At 37.6% G+C, this 18,432-nt stretch overlaps 2 protein-coding genes across 2 annotated transcripts; one reads left to right on the plus strand and one right to left on the minus strand.

Moving 5' to 3' along the window:
• The first annotated feature begins 2,709 nt into the window (after positions 1-2,709).
• On the plus strand, positions 2,710-4,775 carry LOC127804152 (cytochrome P450 71AU50-like). Its single transcript, XM_052340939.1, has 2 exons — positions 2,710-3,752; positions 3,862-4,775. The coding sequence occupies exons 1-2, from the start codon at positions 2,847-2,849 to the stop codon at positions 4,474-4,476; spliced, it is 1,521 nt and encodes a 506-aa protein (XP_052196899.1). The 5' UTR covers positions 2,710-2,846; the 3' UTR covers positions 4,477-4,775.
• An 87-nt stretch (positions 4,776-4,862) lies between these two features.
• Positions 4,863-13,685, minus strand: LOC127804151 (probable inactive receptor kinase At5g10020). Its single transcript, XM_052340938.1, has 3 exons — positions 12,516-13,685; positions 7,000-8,667; positions 4,863-5,669 (listed from the first exon to the last, which is right to left on the minus strand). The coding sequence occupies exons 1-3, from the start codon at positions 13,438-13,440 to the stop codon at positions 5,092-5,094; spliced, it is 3,171 nt and encodes a 1,056-aa protein (XP_052196898.1). The 5' UTR covers positions 13,441-13,685; the 3' UTR covers positions 4,863-5,091.
• Between the last annotated feature and the right edge of the window lie 4,747 nt (positions 13,686-18,432).

Below are 18,432 nucleotides of genomic sequence, written 5' to 3' on the forward strand. Positions count from 1 at the left end.
TGATTTGAAGGTGGGGCCCCCTTTTTCAAACCAAGCGAGCGAGGAAGAAGACCGTTGCAGGTCCGCCATGGCCGCATCCAGCCAAGCACTACCTGCTGCGGCTTCACTCGCCCTGCATGGAGATACCAGCAAGCTTTCTTGCTGCCTCAGCTCCGTCTCGACCTTACCTCCCACCATGACCGACGCTTCAGGTAAAGGACTCAACGAGCAGCCCCCTTGCACGACGCGAGACACATCAACAGAGACCTTCGTCTTCATGTCCACCATATCAGAAACAACCTGCCTCGTGCTACTGCCGAATCGCATCTCACCTCCCTTCTCTCCATGCGCTAAACCCGAATCTTCCAGCAAGCCAATCAGCCGACGTTGGTTTTTCACATTCTGCCCGCCACCCTTATTACTTCCAGGGACCTTCGCATCGTCCACTGCTGCCTTTTCACTATTTGGATGATGCGGTTGGCTCCTATTATCTTCCTCCAACAGCTCCTCGCACCACTGCTCAACCTGTAAGTCCTCCATATCCCGAGCTGAATGAGACTCAGCTTCAAAATGCGAGGGGCAATCAACATCCTTCATTTTTGAAGCACTGGACCTCTTAAAAATACGTCTGGATAGCCTCACGAACGAGCGCTTCTTCTTCACACTGCTTGAGTGACCAGTTTCCTTCGAACTACTGCTAACAGGTAGAACCTGGAGGTCCATCTCGTCCATTTTTACCAAACACTTTGCCCCTTCAGCATTAGAGGCTTGAACCAGTAACTGCTTGCGTCTAGTCCAAGCTTGACCATGAACAGAATCCTTCCAAGATCTATGCTTCCATCCAGCATGCACAGAAGCTGTTTGAACACCTTTGGACGGTGAACTGGCCAGAGAATCCGACCGTTCCCGCATGAGAACCACCCAAACAGATCCCGGAACAAAAACAGGTTAGAAATCCAGAGAGAGGATAGAGGATTTTCTCTCTCAAGAAAATTGGGTTGGGGTTTGGGGTTTTTACAATAAACAAAGTTTGAAGTAGAAACTTTCACAAATCAAAACCATTTATATAAAATAAGTCAAGTTTTGATAGTAGAACCACTCACAAAAATCGAGTTTGAAGTAGAACTCTCACATCAAACAAACCAGCTTTTAGTAGAACTACTCACCTTGAACGTACTTAGAATTCCTCAATTCTCGTGCCCAACCTCAATTTTGCTCTGACCTTTCTTCTTCCTTTTACAGATTTTTCTCCTTTTTCTCAAGCACAAATCCCTCACCTCAAATCTCTCAAATGGAATGGTTTTGAAAACAACCCCATGACCCTATTTATAGGCTTGGACTCCAAAGTAATCCAAATTTATAATGGATTAACTTTTGAAATCCACAATCATAACTCTTACTTACTCATCATAGCTTACTATATCTCACCATACCTCACATCACCTCACCTCATTACTCCTCATCGTATATTTCACTTTTTTCCATACCTAACACCTCACTTCATAATTAACCAAAGCCATACCTTCATAATTATCCTCAATTAACTTCATAATTCCATTTTAGAATTTGCACAATCATCAAATATCAAATTAATAATCATTGAGATATTTTAAATCCTAGATTAATAACTTCAAGTTACTCGATAAGTACATTTTTATCCCAGTGTCCTCACATGACCTTTATTTTATCCCGAAACCACTTCAGAGTTAATCCTTATATAAGATTAGAGCCCTTTCAGGATTCTGTTGACTTTCTGGAAGTCCCTTACAACCATTCGATTTTTCAAGCTGAATCATAGCTGTATTGAAAACTATTTCCGATTTGATTTCTTTCGGTGTCATAAATTTCGCATCGAGACGCTCATCGCTAACATACATTTTTCTTTAGACATCTAAACTCCAGGATACTTCCTGCAGTCGATTCGGCAATTTATTTTTACTATCAAGCCAATTTTTGATATTTTAATCTCTTAAATTACATGGCATCCTTATGCTGAAACAGGGTATTACATAGATAGGTAAAAATTTTAAAATTAATTAGAGTAATATTATTTATCTAAATTGGATATAGACCTTCGATCTGTGTAGCATCTTTTCATTGAACAATAAAAGGTGTACAATAAATATGAATATTTACATATTTTCAATGTCTAATAAAATTGTGCCACGTAGATTCAGATAAATAATATTATTTCATTAATTAATAATTAATCCCTGGCGGAATTAATTACATTTTGCGAATCTTCCAATGATAGAATGTCCCGTATTGTACGAGGCAACTAAACCATCTCGAACAATGTCCATTTTATGGTTTTAAATTCATGTCAGAAACTATTGTACTATTGGACACTGGGCCCGAACACACTTCTTGTGTTCATCGAAATCTTGTTTTCATCACTTAAATAGAATATTTTAACTCTATTATTATATATGTGATTGATGGAACTTATTTCTTATTATTATACACAAATAAGATTCAGTTGTTTTTATGTGTCTAGCCAAATTATGTAATCTAATACATTTGGCATCTTCTTGCCTTATCGTAATTTTTTCAAGACATCACTAATCTATCTATATATCTCCATAATGATCATTATACTAGACAAATGATGCTGATGCCATGCAATGCCATGGCCATACAAAAGGGACATAAATGGGAGGATTCATGAACCAGTTGAATTTGGCATCATTCTCTGTAATTCGATCTTATCTAGGCTTCTGCTTCGTTTTTCCCTTTGGTCACCTATATATAGTACTAACTCAAAACACATATTACTCATTCCAGCAGCCTTTGTTACCTCTGATCAAAGCAGCTGCCTGATCAAACCATACATATATATATATATATAGATAGATAGATAGATAGATATGAATCCAGTTATGGAATGGTCATGGGGAATAGCTCTGGCAGTGGCAGTGCTTGCACTTGCTTATCTCCTGCAAGCAGCAGCCTGGCTTAGGCGGAACAAGAAGAACAGCAGATTGCCTCCAGGTCCAAAACCTCTCCCAATTCTGGGTCATTTTCACTTGCTGGGGAAGCTTCCGCACCAAGACCTGCACCGGCTGGCCCAGGAATATGGCCCCATCATGTACCTGCGCTTCGGCTTCGTCCCCAACATCGTCGTCTCGTCTCCGGAAGCCGCCGAGCAGTTCCTCAAGACCCACGACATTGTCTTCGCCAGCAGGCCGCCTCACGAGGCAGCCAGGTACATATCCTACGACCAAAGGAACATGTCCTTCGCCCCATACGGCCCCTTTTGGCGAGACATGCGAAAGCTTTGCACCTTGCAGTTGCTCAGCGCCCACAAGATCGCGTCTTTTCGATCCATGAGGAAGGAGGAGCTTGACATTTTGATCGACAAAATCAAGCATGCGGCTCAGGATCGCATTACAGTCGATCTGAGCGCTAGCGTCTCATCCATGAGTGCGGATATGAGCTGTCGGATGGTGTTCGGGAAGAAGTACGAGGAGGAGGAGTTCGACGAGAAGGGGTTCAAAGCTGTGATTCAAGAGGCAATGAGGTTGGCAGCTCTTCCAAACATTGGTGACTACTATCCCTACATTGGGAAGCTTGATCTGCAAGGGCTAAATCGGCGGATGAAGGATGTAAGCAAGGTGTTTGATGGATTCTTCGAGAAGATCATAGACGAGCATGTTCAAGCTGGGAGCCGATCAGAGCAGAACAAGGATTTTGTTGACATCTTGCTAGCCTTCATGGAATCTGAACATGCTGAGTTCCCTATTGATCGTCGCCACGTCAAATCGGTGATGTTGGTAAATAATTAACATTAGCTTCGTTTTCTAAATCTTTCTTCCCATAATTAACGGGTGCAATTTAAAAATTATTTGAGGTTTGATAGATGTAGAAGAAATTGATCTGCAGGACATGCTGGCAGGCTCCATGGACACTTCAGCAACAGCAATTGATTGGATCCTCTCAGAACTCCTGAGGCATCCGCGAGTGATGATGAAAGTCCAGGATGAGCTTCAACAACTGGTGGGCATGGAGAGAATGGTGGAAGAATCCGACTTAGACAAGTTGGAGTACTTGGACATGGTGGTGAAGGAAGCCTTCAGGCTGCATCCGGTGGCGCCGCTGCTGATCCCACACGAAGCCACCCAGGACTGCACCATCAACGGCTACCACATACCGCAAAAGGCCCGACTCACCATCAACGTATGGGCAATTGGTAGGGACCCAAATGCGTGGACTGATCCGGAGAAGTTTGTGCCCGAGAGATTTGAAGGGAGTTCAATCGATCTACGGGGCCGAGACTTCCAGCTGCTGCCGTTCGGGGCGGGCCGAAGAGGCTGCCCGGGGCTGCAGCTGGGACTGTTGATGTCCAAGCTGGTGGTAGCGCAGCTGGTGCATTGCTTTGATTGGAAGCTGCCAGATGATGCGCTGCCCACGGATCTGGACATGACTGAAGAGTTTGGTCTGGTTACCATCAGGGCCAAGCATCTGCTGGCTATTCCCACCTGCCGCCTTCACAAATAATTCATCAACCTCAAGTCTCACTTAACGAGCTTTTCGGAGTTTTCGAGGTTAACCATGTCTCTGCTTCTGCCTTAAAATCTAGCACGACGACCACGCAGATTAAACGACTTACATGCTGCTCACTATAAATGTAGAAGGGTAAAGATATCATACATCACCATCTTAGCACAGAAAATATATATATCAGGCACGATAGCATAACAATGCGAGTTACTCTGCTACTTTTTGCAGCTTTTCTACAAGAAGTAAAGAAACAATATTATTTTCATTTCTTGTTTGGTAATTGGTATCGCTCGTTCATAATTAACCAAAAGTTTATAATCTATTTTTGACATGGCACACCATACAATCCGCACAGAACGTTAATGCTATAAGAAACAACGAGAGAAAAAACAAATGAATAGCAATCATTTCACTTGCAAGATCAAACTGGGATTAACAATCACTATGGGGGGTCGACGGTTCATTTACACAAAAATTTGAGAAAAGAATGAGAGGAGGAGGATTAGACAACATTAGGAGGAAGGAAAACCAATTATAAAGGATGAAAGAAAACAGAGAGAGAAGAACAAGTCAAGGAAAGAAAAAACCGATTCCAAGACATGTACGCCACTTTCAAACTGAGATAGCATAGAGATCCTCGAAGACTTGTCTGATGTTAGGCCTTTCATTTACAGGGAGAATACACCTTAGCGATATTGCGAGCAATTCATCCATTGCTTGCGAGTGCTCCTCCCCATCAGCAATGTCCCTGTCGATGCAGTCCATTCCTCGTCCCTCTTGGTCACATAGCCGAACCCAATCAGTAAGATCGACAGCACCTGATTGACCCGATATAATGTCACCGGCACTTCTTCTCGTCAACAACTCCATTAGGATCACACCGAATGCATATACATCAGCCTTAAATGAAGGCAGCGGTTTGGCTGCAGTAGCTAGTTCGGGAGCACGGTATCCAAGTGCTCCCAGGTTTAGTATCTGCTCGGCAATGCCAACTGGTGTCATCAACCGGTGTAGTCCATAATCAGTAACAAGAGCATCCAGATCAGGCCCTGCCAGGAGTATATTACTAGGCTTTAAGTTTCCATGCGGTAGGCTTCTATCATGAAGGTACATCAGACACCGAGCAACATCCACAGCAACTTTCAACCTCTGGGTGAATGAAAGCAGGGAGTACCTCCGAGGCGTTGTCTCTGCATTGAGACAAATGATTAGGCATTGAAAAATAAAGGCATCATTACGATTTCCAACCAATAACAAGAGAGTTCCTGCACAGACTTTCTTTTTTACTTGCAAACCACACCTAGGCCATTATACTAGCAAGTGTAACGATGAAAAATGTCATCCCGATATGCCAACATGAAACCTATTTGGTCACACTAAAGCAGCAAAACCTGGAATCCTATGAGCCCCTAGGTAACCGGCTGTCAATCAGACCTTGTCAATATACTTGGATATTCATAAACATTAACACTTTTTATAAACATGCAATTGTAAGCATTTCAGTTAAAGCTTATAAATCCTATAAATGATACCATTGCCAAGGGCTTCTCCAAATGCCATCAAGAGTCTTATCCCTGAGTGGAGACAGGGTCGTCTGTAATTCTGATATCCTGCAATTCCACTTTCCTTTTTCTTGGGGATACTTTGTGGAAGGTAGTACACTAGAGCATCCATACAGATTCATCCCAAAATAAGACTGGAACCCTAGGCATAATTGAATTAAATTGGAAAAATCCCAGGAAGCTCTTTCATGGTCTTTGAGCCCATACCAACCATGACGTACAAAGAATCCTGCATAACAGTAGGTGACACAAGCATGCTCCTAGCACAGGTCTACTGCTAATTTAGTGTTCATTCTGTGGATGCAGTTTTACAAGCATGTGAACCAACCACAGGTCTAGTACTAATTTTGTGTCTGTGCCTGTGAAAGTTCAGCAACAAAATACTTCTAGTAAAGGCACAAGATTTCTTCTTCTCTTGCACTACACTCTGCAAATGGTAAGTGACATCAGCAGGACAAAATTATTCAACCTGTCTAGATATAGAATCAAAAACTGCTTTCAAAGAAGGTATATCAATAATCTATCTTAGTAGTGCCATATTCATAACCAGAGATACAATTACACGAATGTTATGTCTTCTGCTCCCTGTGGAGAGATAAACGACAGATATAATTAGCAGGCACAGATGCAAAATAAAAATTTGCTCTAGTAAACAAGCACGGAAGTAGAATGTAGCAGTCCCCTCACAATTCAGTAAGTTTCATAGAATTATCATTGTGATACTACCAGACAAATACTTCAAGTAAAATACGATTCCAAGGAACAATCCCAAATTTTCTTAACAGGGCAAATTGTAGTACAAAACTGACAATTAAAAAAATGCTTGGTTATTGAATCACAAGGCCCAATAGGAATAACAGTGAAAATGTATGCAGGCAATAAAAATAGCAGAACAGATTAGTATCTTAAATGTCATTTCCAAACACATATTGATACATATGCTTAGAAAGACTCTTACCATAAAGATGCAGGGCCAAGCTGTCTCCCTGTATATAGTCTGATAAAATAAGTCTCTCTTGTTCCCTTGGTCCCCAATAATAAGCTCGTAAAGGAACAATGTTGGGATGTCTGATTGATCCAATTTTTTTAACTTCCTTGGCAAATTCTTTCTTGTGTTTGACCAATCCCACCCTCAGCCACTTCACAGTCAACATATGCCCGCTATCCAGGGTAGCTTTATATAAAGTGCCATGATTGCTTCTGCCTAAAACTTCTGCTGGAGCTCGTGACAACTCCTCAGCTGTGAATGCTAGAGAAGAATCCAGGAAGAACAGTTCTCCGGCCAATCGATCTGGTGAATTTACATCTAGTGTGACACGCTGTTCAATTGCATCAATAAAACGCGGTGAAGAGGACACCGGGGAATCTGAAGAAGACTTTCTCTCAGAAATAGTTTGGCGAGCATCTGGTAGATTGGGATTCAGGGATGATTGAGTAGCACCTCGATCATGAATAACTTGTTCAACAATTTCAGTACTGAACTCTCTCTGCCCTGACAACGACCTTGAATTTGAGGTTAGTAAGTGATCATTGGAAAAACTTAAAGAAGAAGGTGGTGGATCAGCATCTGTATGGAACTTGAAAAGAGAAGGCCTAGAAAATCGTCCTAGTTTAACATCTCTGCCACTTGGTTGGCTACTAAACCCACTTCTTATACGAAAATCTTGAAGTTGTGCTCGATGGTAAGCAAGCAGAACAAAGGCAATCATCAAAGTAGCCCCAACTGAGGCAACAATAATAGCAACTCTAATACTTGATTTTGAGCTGTGGTGGTTCCCTCTGTTTGGATCTTCAACAGGAGTGTCACTCTGGGATGGCTCGCCATCAGGTAAGCTCAAGAAAGAGTTTCCAGGTTGAAATGAACTCTTAGGAAATTTTCTCAAGTTTTCTGGAATCTGACCTGTGAGATTGTTGTAAGACACGTTAAAGACCTTTAGACTTGGTGGAAGCTTATCAGGTATCTTCCCACTGAAACTATTTCTGGATAAGTCCAGGTACTCCAAGCCAGTAAGCTTGCTTAATTCATCCGGGATTGGTCCCTGTAAGCCATTCTTAGCAAGATTCAGCAACTTAAGCCTACCCAAGCTGCCTATATCAGGAGGCAACATACCTGTTAGCGAATTATTAGACAGATCAAGAGACTGCATCAGTGGATAAGAAGGTAGAACTAACAATCCACTTGCATGTGACTCTTGAAGTGTAATTGACCCTGTCAAATGATTTCCTGAAAGGTTGAGGCTTGTCAAGGTCAGTGATGTAAAAAAACTAGGTGGAATAGGCCCATCAAGTTCATTCAAACTCAGATCAACTGCAGAGAGCTTTGGAGATGTCAACAGCAATGGTGGCAAGGCACCGAGTAAAGAATTATTTCCTATATTGAGGGTCGTCAATCCCAGAAACTGTGACGTTAGGTTAGGAATGCTTCCTGACAACCGATTTGAACTTAAATCAAGAAACTCCAAAGCTGCTTCCCAGGTTTGCATAACCGATACATCACCTGTGAGCATATTTCTGCTTAAATCCACTTTGACACATTTTCCCACAGAAGAAGGAAGAGAACCAGATAGCACATTTGATGAAAGATTCAAAATGTTCAAGGTTGAAGAATTGATCACATGGATTGGACCTGCAAAGACATACATACAAAAGATTAGACAATTAGGAAAAGTCACTAACAAACTATTTTCTAGATGGCAAACTAGTGGAACCACCAAACAACATGCATCAGTGCACACAAAAGAAAAAAGAAAATGACACTAAACCAATGCTAACAAGGAAGCCATTGTTTATTTGAGCAAATTTCAGGGTCTTTATTTTTTTACCACTTTTATAAGTATTAGAAACATTCTTTATGACCAAAAAAGGGCAGGGATTGAGAGGGAGGGCCAAACAAATATTCCAAGTTCCAACCACATTGTTCCTACCGTAAAAATAAGTTTTGGAATATATTAGATATATCAGCCAAGGTAGCAAAGGTAAGGTTTCTCTTTTGTGATTAGGTCAAGGGTTCAAGTAGTGGAAACTGTCTCTTTGCAAAGCAAGTATAAGACTGCATACAAGAACGACCATCTCCTAACCCTTGCAAAATGAGGAGACTCATGCACTTGGGACTCCCTACCACCCAATATACCCAATACGCAACTACACAAATATTTTAGAATCCTAAAGACAAGGCCTTGTGTCAGTAAAATGTGAATACAGGGTTGAACTTCCAGCATCTAGCTTCTTAGCTGACACCAACATATGGAGTGCACAAATGTTACCAATGGGATAAAAAATAAATTGAGAGGCCTCGTCAACAGAAAGTCAAAACCCTTAAGCAACAGAACTAAGCAGATAGAATAAGAACACTGACTCATAAAGCAGTGAATAAGAAAAGCTAATATGACCAGGGATCCAATAGATTTAATAAAAGTAGTCAAGGCAACAAAGTCAAAAGTTCAGAAAATTCTAGGTAAGACATCTATTTGAAGAGTGATTGCTCAGGGCACCAGGTCAGTTGGTTATTAGATAGCCACAAAAGTTACTGAATATCCTGAGGTAGTATGTCAAACTACCAAGAGTACCACAGATAAAGTTGATCAAATTTCATTGGTAATGCAATCAAATATAGTAGTGTCTCATTATTGCAAGATGAAGTTTGACTAAATCTAGGAAAACTGAAAGGACCAATCAGGCACTTAGCCAAGATGATTTTATGGTGTAAATTGGAGAAAGCATGGGACTACATACAGGCAGCATGCACATATCAATGAGATATTGCTCCTCCAGCTAAGCAATGAGAAACAAGGCATAGTCAAAGACTATCATCCAATGAATTGAATGGGGTTTTTTGACTAAGAAAAAGAGGATAGAAAGACTTGGTTTGTATCCTACATATCCAAAGCTCAAAAGGAATAATTTCTTCTGAGATGAGGAGATTGATGTAGGATCAACAACATTAAAAATAGTATAGTATTGTTGATATATTGAGAGAAGTACAATTCAAGTCATTACAGTAGGAAAATATAGCATCAGACCAGGATGGTCATTATTACTTCACCACAACTACTAGCTGCAGTAGCAGAATAACTCAACCCCTTAGTTAACGAATTACGAAGATGGCCGAAACCCTAAGTACTCAATCAAATAAACTATAAGGTTTTTGCATAAAATAAGTAGCAAAGGATTTTCTGTATTTAAAAAAAACTTGAAGGAATATTGAACTCCTCAAGGAGATGATATGATTGCCAAGATGGTTTTAATGTGCACATTAGCAAAGCAACATGAGTTTAAATATGTACATATTATAAATATGCCTTTTACATCAATTTGCAAATGAAATATTAATAGTATTCTTACATTATTTTGAAATTTTTAGTATTGAACAATAATCAAAACAGTTAGAATCAAACAATGTGGATTGAATATTAAAAAAATATTCACATATTCTTCGGGTAAATTCCACCCAGACCCAATTGTCTGGGCCATTTTTTTACAGGAATCATTGTGGTCTGCTTTTGTTGACTCCTTGTGATTTGTCACTTTAAACACATTACACATTATTTGACCTCACAAAGGTGGTTGCTTGGAGACAAAAAACAAAAAAGCACCATTTGGACCCGAAAATGCCAAAAATTAACCACGTGAGGTGTCTGTAAAAATGATCCAAATAAAGGTTACGGGTGGAATTTTTCCCTATTTTTTAAAAATATAGTAGACATAACGGCAAATCCAAACCAGAGTAGTCAGAACCCCCACCCCCCAAAAAACACCAACAGACAAATATCATTGCCCAATTCAACATTGACAGCTATGCAATGTACGAGAAAAGTAATACATAAATATCATTCCTTTAACTAACTAATAAGAAAGAATCCAATAGTTGATCTTGCAACAGACAAAAGGATCAGCTCATCTTTTATCACTTGCTTAGCTGGAATGCAAAAAACGACAAATGCAGTGTCAACGGAACTAGAATCCAAAGAATAACTTTTAACTTGCCGACTCATGTTAGATAACAAAGAAAAAGAGAATGAAATACTTGTTTGGCATTCGTTCAAAGCATGGAAAGTCAAACTCAAAGGATTAGGTCCCTCTTACATTGAGGATATTCATGAAGAAGCAACACTACCTAGAGCGCTATGCTGTTTTTTAATATAACTAGGACGATATCGTATACAACTTATTGCACTGCCTAAAATATTGCAGCATTACACTTTACCACACTAGTTAATTGAAGTAACAAAATAGTTGAGTCTTGGCATAATACTTAAATGAAGCTTTGAATATGGGTATCATATTACATGACAGTATTATAATTAGGGTGCTCTATCTCTTTCTCTTTAGTTTTAGTTAGGTTATCATCAATGGCAAGTATTTGTAGGTCAATGGCAACAGTCATCTGTAATGGCCCTGTTCCATCAACACAAAAATTCTAAAATGGACCTCATATCATTCATGACATGTTCATTAGGTCTCCACAAGAACATCAGGTTTCCTAGAACATAAGTTGCCCTTATATTTCTTTGCAAAGAACCTAGACTAAACAGAAAGCCGAAATGTCATCTTCACCTCCTGCCCTCAAAGTCCTTGAAAGGCTCTTTTTCTTCAGGATAGTTGTGGTACTTAAATTCCAATCAAATTTAGAAGCATGTGTAGCATAAAATAGTACTTTATGTCTAATTATAGATAGCCGTACAAGTCCTTGCACGACCTACCTAACAACTTATTCATCCAAAGACATTCTGTGTTCAGAAAGGATTTTCTTAAGCTAGCCAGGCCAGTAAGTCCTCACCTCCAACCCTGTAATCATTTTGATTCCTAACACGTCAAAGGATGTTTTCCATATCACAAATTAATTGCAAAATATGAAAGTCTACATATCCAGTTAACAAAATGAAGATTTCTCCTTTAGCTTCCATATTTGATGAATATTAATTTTCAGGTACCATGTCTTCTAATTTTGAATCTTGCATTATATTCTGGAGAATGCCAGCAATATAATTATTGTAAATTGTTGTTTATTAACAGCCTCCATGTGCCCCAACTAGCTGTAACAATAAAAATTTGCCCCTGCTTAAGTTTGTGCACAGAAAGAGCCACAAAAACCCGGAGGAGGAGTGGGGGGGGGGGGGGGGGGGAATCTAGGAAAAAGACTTCTATTGTAGTATCTTCGTCATGCATGGAAACTTCACCTACTTTGCCTCTTATTGACCTCAAATTATCATTATCTAAAATGTGAAGCAAAGGAAGAAGGAAAACAATTAAAGGTCAGAGTATATGTAAAGTATATAATCAGGAACTAGAATAATGATATCATGCTGAAAGGATCCACAGTTTATTTCAGCATAGGATTCGTAGTAGCACCAAAAGATCAATAAGTACAGTGTGGGTGTAATCATTAGTATTCGACAGTGAGCCCTTTGGAGGAACAATCCAGATAAAATATGATACAAAGGTTCAATTGTTTTATAAGTTAAAAAAATGTCTTACCTAAAAACCCATTGCCACTGAGATCCAGTTCTTCCAAAGGAATCGAACTCTCTAACAGGTCTTCTGGTATTACCCCATACAAGCTGTTATTTTGCATGCGCAGAACTTTAAGATTTGGCAATGACCCAAAAGAAGGCAGCTGCCCACTTATCAGATTATCACCCAAATCCAGAACTCTCAAGTTCCGAAACAATGAAACAGCTTCATCCTTAAAGAACCCACCGCTCAACCTGTTTTGGCGCAAATTCAAGTACTGCACAGTATTTGCTAAGCTCGAAAGGTTCTGCAAATCCATCGAAAGGGATCCGAAGAACATGTTGTAGCTCAAGTCTACTTGCTCCACATTTCGGAGCTCCGAAAACAGTTCCTGAACGTCCCCCCGAAGCCCATTCCTATGCAAGTCCAACACCTTCAGTTGTTGCAGATTGCGAATTCCACCAGGAAACCAACCCGTGAAGTTATTCAAGGAAAAATTGAGGTAACTCAGTCCCCAGAGATCGTTAATCCTAGCCGGAATTGGTCCATAAAACTGATTACCTGACAGATCCAAATGCTGCAAAGTGGTCATTAACCCCAGGGCCGGAACGAGCCGACCGGAGAGGTGATTCCCAGACAGACTCAGATTCTTCAGCATTTTCAACCCATTGAGCGTGAAGAACTTCAAGTCACCGGTTAAGCCGAGCCCCTCGAGCACAATGGCCGTAACGTTTCCGGCGTCGTCGCAGGAAACGCCGAAGAAGGAGTTGGGGCAAGATTGTGGATCGGCCGAGGACGGAGTCCACGAGTTGAAGACCTTCCCGAGCGGATCTCCTCGGATCCCTTTCCTGAACTCGAATAGCGAGCGAAGTTCGTCCTGAGACGAGAACACAAAGCTGGACAAGAGCAGCAGAGAGAGGAAGCGGGCGAAAATGGGAGTGAGATTCATAGCTGAACGCGAGACCAAAACCCTATCAATCCTTCATTTGGGCAAAACAAATTCGAATTCTGGAAAGCTACAACTCACAAAGTCCTCAGTGACCCAACCGATTGCAGGAAGTTGAATTGAAATGGGACATTGCAGAGAGAGAGAGAGAGAGAGAGAGGTCTGCAAGCTCAGCAAAGTACCAAAAGAGAAAAGTAGGGTTTTTTATATTTGAGAGAGAGAGAGAGAGAGGGTTTTGTGTGTGTGTGTGTGTGAGAGAGAGAGAGAGAGAGAGAGAGAGAGATGCGCTCTGGAAATGGTGGGTTTTGTTTTTTGGAGGCGGGCGGATGGTGAGGTGGTGCGATGTGATTGGTAGAAGCTGAGTAAAGTACAGTCTGTAAAGCACTCAGGAGAAGTCCCCTTCCAAGACCATGTTTTGCTTCTCTCGCTTCTCCTCACTCACGCCCCCAACGCCGTTAATTTCGTTTTTGCCTTATATATATTACTTGCTCACTATGACCATCTCTTCTCTATGCTTCATGTCAACATCTATCTATCTTCTATATGGCAATAAATATCTTTACCCGTAACGCCAAAACTCCCCCTCTACTAACTCAAAGCCTTGTATATTTAAGAATTTATATACCTTACAGCTATGGGGATAATTTCTCTTTATCACACTATAATTATTTACATTTATATATTTTATTTAATTATATATTATATCTCACATGTTCTTATAAATTTAAAACTTAAACCTAATTTAATTCTAGTCCCTTTGTCTTTGTTCTTCTCCCTATCAACCAACCAATGTATGGAGACAAAAGAAGGGATCCCCTACCCATACTCTCTTCCTTATCATCCCTAAACTATCTCATTAATTTCTTATATAAAAAGCGTAATTTATGAGTAATCATAATTATTATTTTAAAGGCAATGATAAAAGTATAATAAATGCATATTATTTTTAAATAAGTTACATTTATAGCATTTTGTTTCAAGCTTGAAAAAGTGTGACAAAATTTTTTGAAATGCAATAGGTTATAAATAAATACAATAAATATACCTTATTTGAGAATAAAATGCATTTACTACACTTTAACTATTATCCTAATAGCAATGATTAACATTACTCATAATTTATTATTTATCGTAGTTCTTGGATATTACATGTAATATAGTATATATTGAGAATAAATAAAGAATGAAACAATATCAATTGAATATTTTTTGAGTTGAATGTAAACAAAAAACTCTCGGATTAAGCGTACTTGAACTGGGGAAACTCTTGAAAAATTTACGTAAACTTATCAGAATAAGTTATTTTAATTTTTCATATTACTTGATGCGAAATGTTACATTACAAGTGTATTCAAACCAAACCATAGTAATGATATTTTTTGTACAAATATTTTAGGATAGTGATGGTTTCTAGCTAGCGTTGATCAAAATTACTAAAAAAAAGTTTTTTTTATTGCTTTTAAGTTGTAACTTTTGAAATGTTAAATATGTCGGGTTCTCTGAGTTTGCCTAATACCATAGCAGACGGCTAAATCGGGCCCCAAAATTCTGGCTCAACGAACCAATTCGAGTAATTATAATATTTTTTGAAAAAAAATTATATAATAAATTTAATTCCCTTAACAAATTCTTTTATTTCATTTCAAATAAAAAAGATGAACACTAAGATTAGTCGCCACACTAATAAACAAGTTATAACAAGTTTCAATGTTTAATTTACATTTAATAAAAGTGTATTTAATTTCAAATTTTGTATTTAAATATAAAAGGAAATCATAAATAGACATAAATTATAATTGCAACATTACTAAGTAAATTACATCAATTTTTCTACTTACACATGTATGGATTAAAACATAATATATGACATTTGAAATGGATATAAATGTTTAATAAAAGAATTAAAAATCAATTTTAATTTAAAATGTGAAGGGTATTTTAAAAACAAAAATATGCAACGCTTCTTAAAAAAAGACAAGTTTACTTAGATCGACGCGTTAAAACTTGTAACCTGATTCGACCTTCTTTCTAGCTAAATCATTGAATCTCACACGACCCACACAATCTCAATTTAACACAAGTTTAGCTTGATCCAACTCATTTTATATTCTCAACATACTAATCATTTTTTCTTAGTGATAATAAGATTTTTTATATCATTAATCATTTTAATTTATGTTTTTATCTTCTATAAAATTCCTATAAACAACACACTAAGAATCTCCCCCTAAATATTCTTTTATTTTATTTTCTCAATAACATTTATACTTGTGTGTGTATATATATAACGATTCTTAAAGATGAGATTTGAATATTAACATGAACTTTTTTTCTTTTGGGGGGGGGGGTAAATAATAAGAAAGTAAAAAAGTGGTGATTGCTCGAAAGATTTAAATTTAGGTAAATTGATTATACATTCAGTTTGATTATTTGATTTAAATACTATCAACTTTAAATTGGCTTAATTAGTTTTAAACATTTTAAAATTAATTATACTGTCCATTATATTACTGTAAATTGACTATTAACATTGTGTCTATAGCTTGACACTCCTAAACTTTGAATGTTTGGCCTAAATGTGTCTTGAACTTTAGGGTTTTGTGTCTATAGATTGAACTTTTATTTTTTATCACATGGTCTTTTTAGGAATATTTAGCGATTAATTTGACAAAAAATAAAATTTCAAGGGTGTTTGGGCCAAAGACCTAGAGTTTTAAGGGACATTTGGTCAATTTATTTAAGGTTATTAGTATCGAATGATGTGTCGTGGCTAATTTTCAGAAAATCTAGGGATTAATTGGATAGATTTTAAAGTTGGAGAAATTTAATCAATTTACATTTAAACCTATAACCATTTCAAAAAGCGCTTAAATCAAAGTGACTCAAACAAGTAAAATTTGAATCGAGTCATAATTTGTTAAGACTTAACCTGAACCTGATTTGTTAGTTTATTGGGTTAAAAAATCTTAACCCAAACCTAGGTATATTGACTAAACAATAAATAGATTAACTTGTTAAATATCTTAGTTAACACGTACATATCAAATTGACCCATTAACCTCTTTAAGTATCTATTTAAATTTAAATACTAACTAAAATGTTAAAACTAAAAATAAAATAATCTATAAATTACTAATTAAGTGATCTATTTCATTCTCATTTTTTTAAACAATCCAAAATAGTCAAGACAAAAATTAAGAAAAATAATACATTCATCATGCATGATACAATTTGAAAAATAATCAAAATATTAAAATTTTATGTCAAAAATGACTTGATAGAAAGTGAAAGAATGATAATTAAAAAGTTGTTAGGGTATTTTGGAAATTAGCAAGTATTCTATTTAATAAGTTATAAAGGGTCAATTTCGATTCTAGTTTTCATGTCACAACCCATTTAAACTTACCTCGTTATTGAGTTGGTTTTGAATTTTTTTGAGTTGACATGTTTTTAATCCGACCCTAATAAGATTTTACCAACTCGATTCGATAACAACCCAAATTTGCTAAGGATCAACCAAAACCTATTAATTTTATATCGAGTTTAAGGTGAATTATTAGGTTAAGTGATCTATTAACAACTCTAATTTTAATATGAAAGAAAAAAAAGGTCATCTCTCATATTTAATAGATAATATTATCAATTAATAAATTACTAACATAAGTAGTAGTTAAACTTTTAGTTTTCAATGATGATGGCCTATGATGGATGCTCTAGTCCCCATAAGGATGATTTTCACCTAACTATCATAAGATAGAAAGGAGAGACCAAAAGTGTGAAAACACTTCAACTAGATACGTTTTCGATTTGTTCAAAAGTCTCCAAACGAAGGCAGATCAAAACCTTATATAGTAGGTTGTCCTTGATCCCCTGGATGCTAAGTACATGAATGCATAAATGTAACTGAAGTATCTACACGAATGCTGAAAATTAAGAGGATACATCAATGTTGAATTAAAAAAAACAATTAAAGAAAACAATTAAAGTATCTATTAAAGAAGCCAAATGAAGTTAACTAACTTGGTTGTTGGTCTCTCTCTTTGATGGGCTCCACGAATTGGACTGATGGGCCTACTAGACTGGGCCTGTGATGGGTTTGGTCTGATGGGTTTCATCTTGTTGGGCTAGGCTAGGCTAGCCTTTTGTGGGTGCACCATGGGCTGATCTTGCAGGCTGGTTGTGGGCTAAGACCTCAAATGGCTCATGTTAGCCCAGGTGGTCCACTCGAATGTCAGGTGAGGTCTCAACTGGCATAGCATGCTTCTAATCGCTATTGGGTCGTCTTGAATTATCACTAATTGTGCCAACGCTCGAGCTGTTATCTGAGTTTGGTGTGTCCTGAACCTCAAAGGCTGAGACTCAAGATCCTAACACTATCACACTCAACTGTTAGTCGGTTTGCCACATTGCATGGGGAATGTTAACTATTTTCCACAAGTAATAGTTAAAGAGCAATAGATTTACTTTATTTTTAAATAATGTATATTTATTATACATTAGTTTAATATTTAAACATTCTTATTAAGCATAATGTATATAAAAAACAAAGTAAATTTATGGAGAATATTTTAATATTTAAACATTCTTGTTACATTCTATGAAACTATAGGGTTACTTTGTGCATATTTTATGAAAAAAGTAAATTACAATCAACACTCCTAAGATTTGACAAATAACAAAGATCGCTTTGATATATAAGAAATGAAAAAAATACCTCCATTACTTGTCTAAATACACTATTTTGCCTTTATTTTTTGACTCTCTCTCTCTCTCACTCACTAGCAAATTGAGCTTTTTTTTTTTTTTAGAGAGCTTCCATCTTCTTCAACATCAATCCTTCATCTTCAACGATAGCTTTTGACGGAATATATGTATAATGGTGTAATTAAAATTAATTTTTTTTGCGTGCATCAAAGATACATAGTCAAAGCATTAGACGCGCAACATACATAACTTGGATATTTAAACAATCTATTATTTCATCACATGAAATAT

This window comes from Diospyros lotus, chromosome 6 (assembly GCF_014633365.1).
Source record: "Diospyros lotus cultivar Yz01 chromosome 6, ASM1463336v1, whole genome shotgun sequence".
Lineage (NCBI taxonomy): Eukaryota > Viridiplantae > Streptophyta > Magnoliopsida > Ericales > Ebenaceae > Diospyros > Diospyros lotus.

Coding starts and splice junctions, on each gene's coding strand:
- LOC127804152 (XM_052340939.1), top strand. CDS start 2,847: ATGAATCCAGTTATGGAATGGTCATGGGGAATAGCTCTGGCAGTGGCA. Junction 3,753..3,861: donor ACGTCAAATCGGTGATGTTG/GTAAATAATTAA, acceptor ATTGATCTGCAG/GACATGCTGGCAGGCTCCAT.
- LOC127804151 (XM_052340938.1), bottom strand. CDS start 13,440: ATGAATCTCACTCCCATTTTCGCCCGCTTCCTCTCTCTGCTGCTCTTG. Junction 8,668..12,515: donor CAGTGGCAATGGGTTTTTAG/GTAAGACATTTT, acceptor ATGTCTTTGCAG/GTCCAATCCATGTGATCAAT. Junction 5,670..6,999: donor CTTGGCCCTGCATCTTTATG/GTAAGAGTCTTT, acceptor GTCTCAATGCAG/AGACAACGCCTCGGAGGTAC.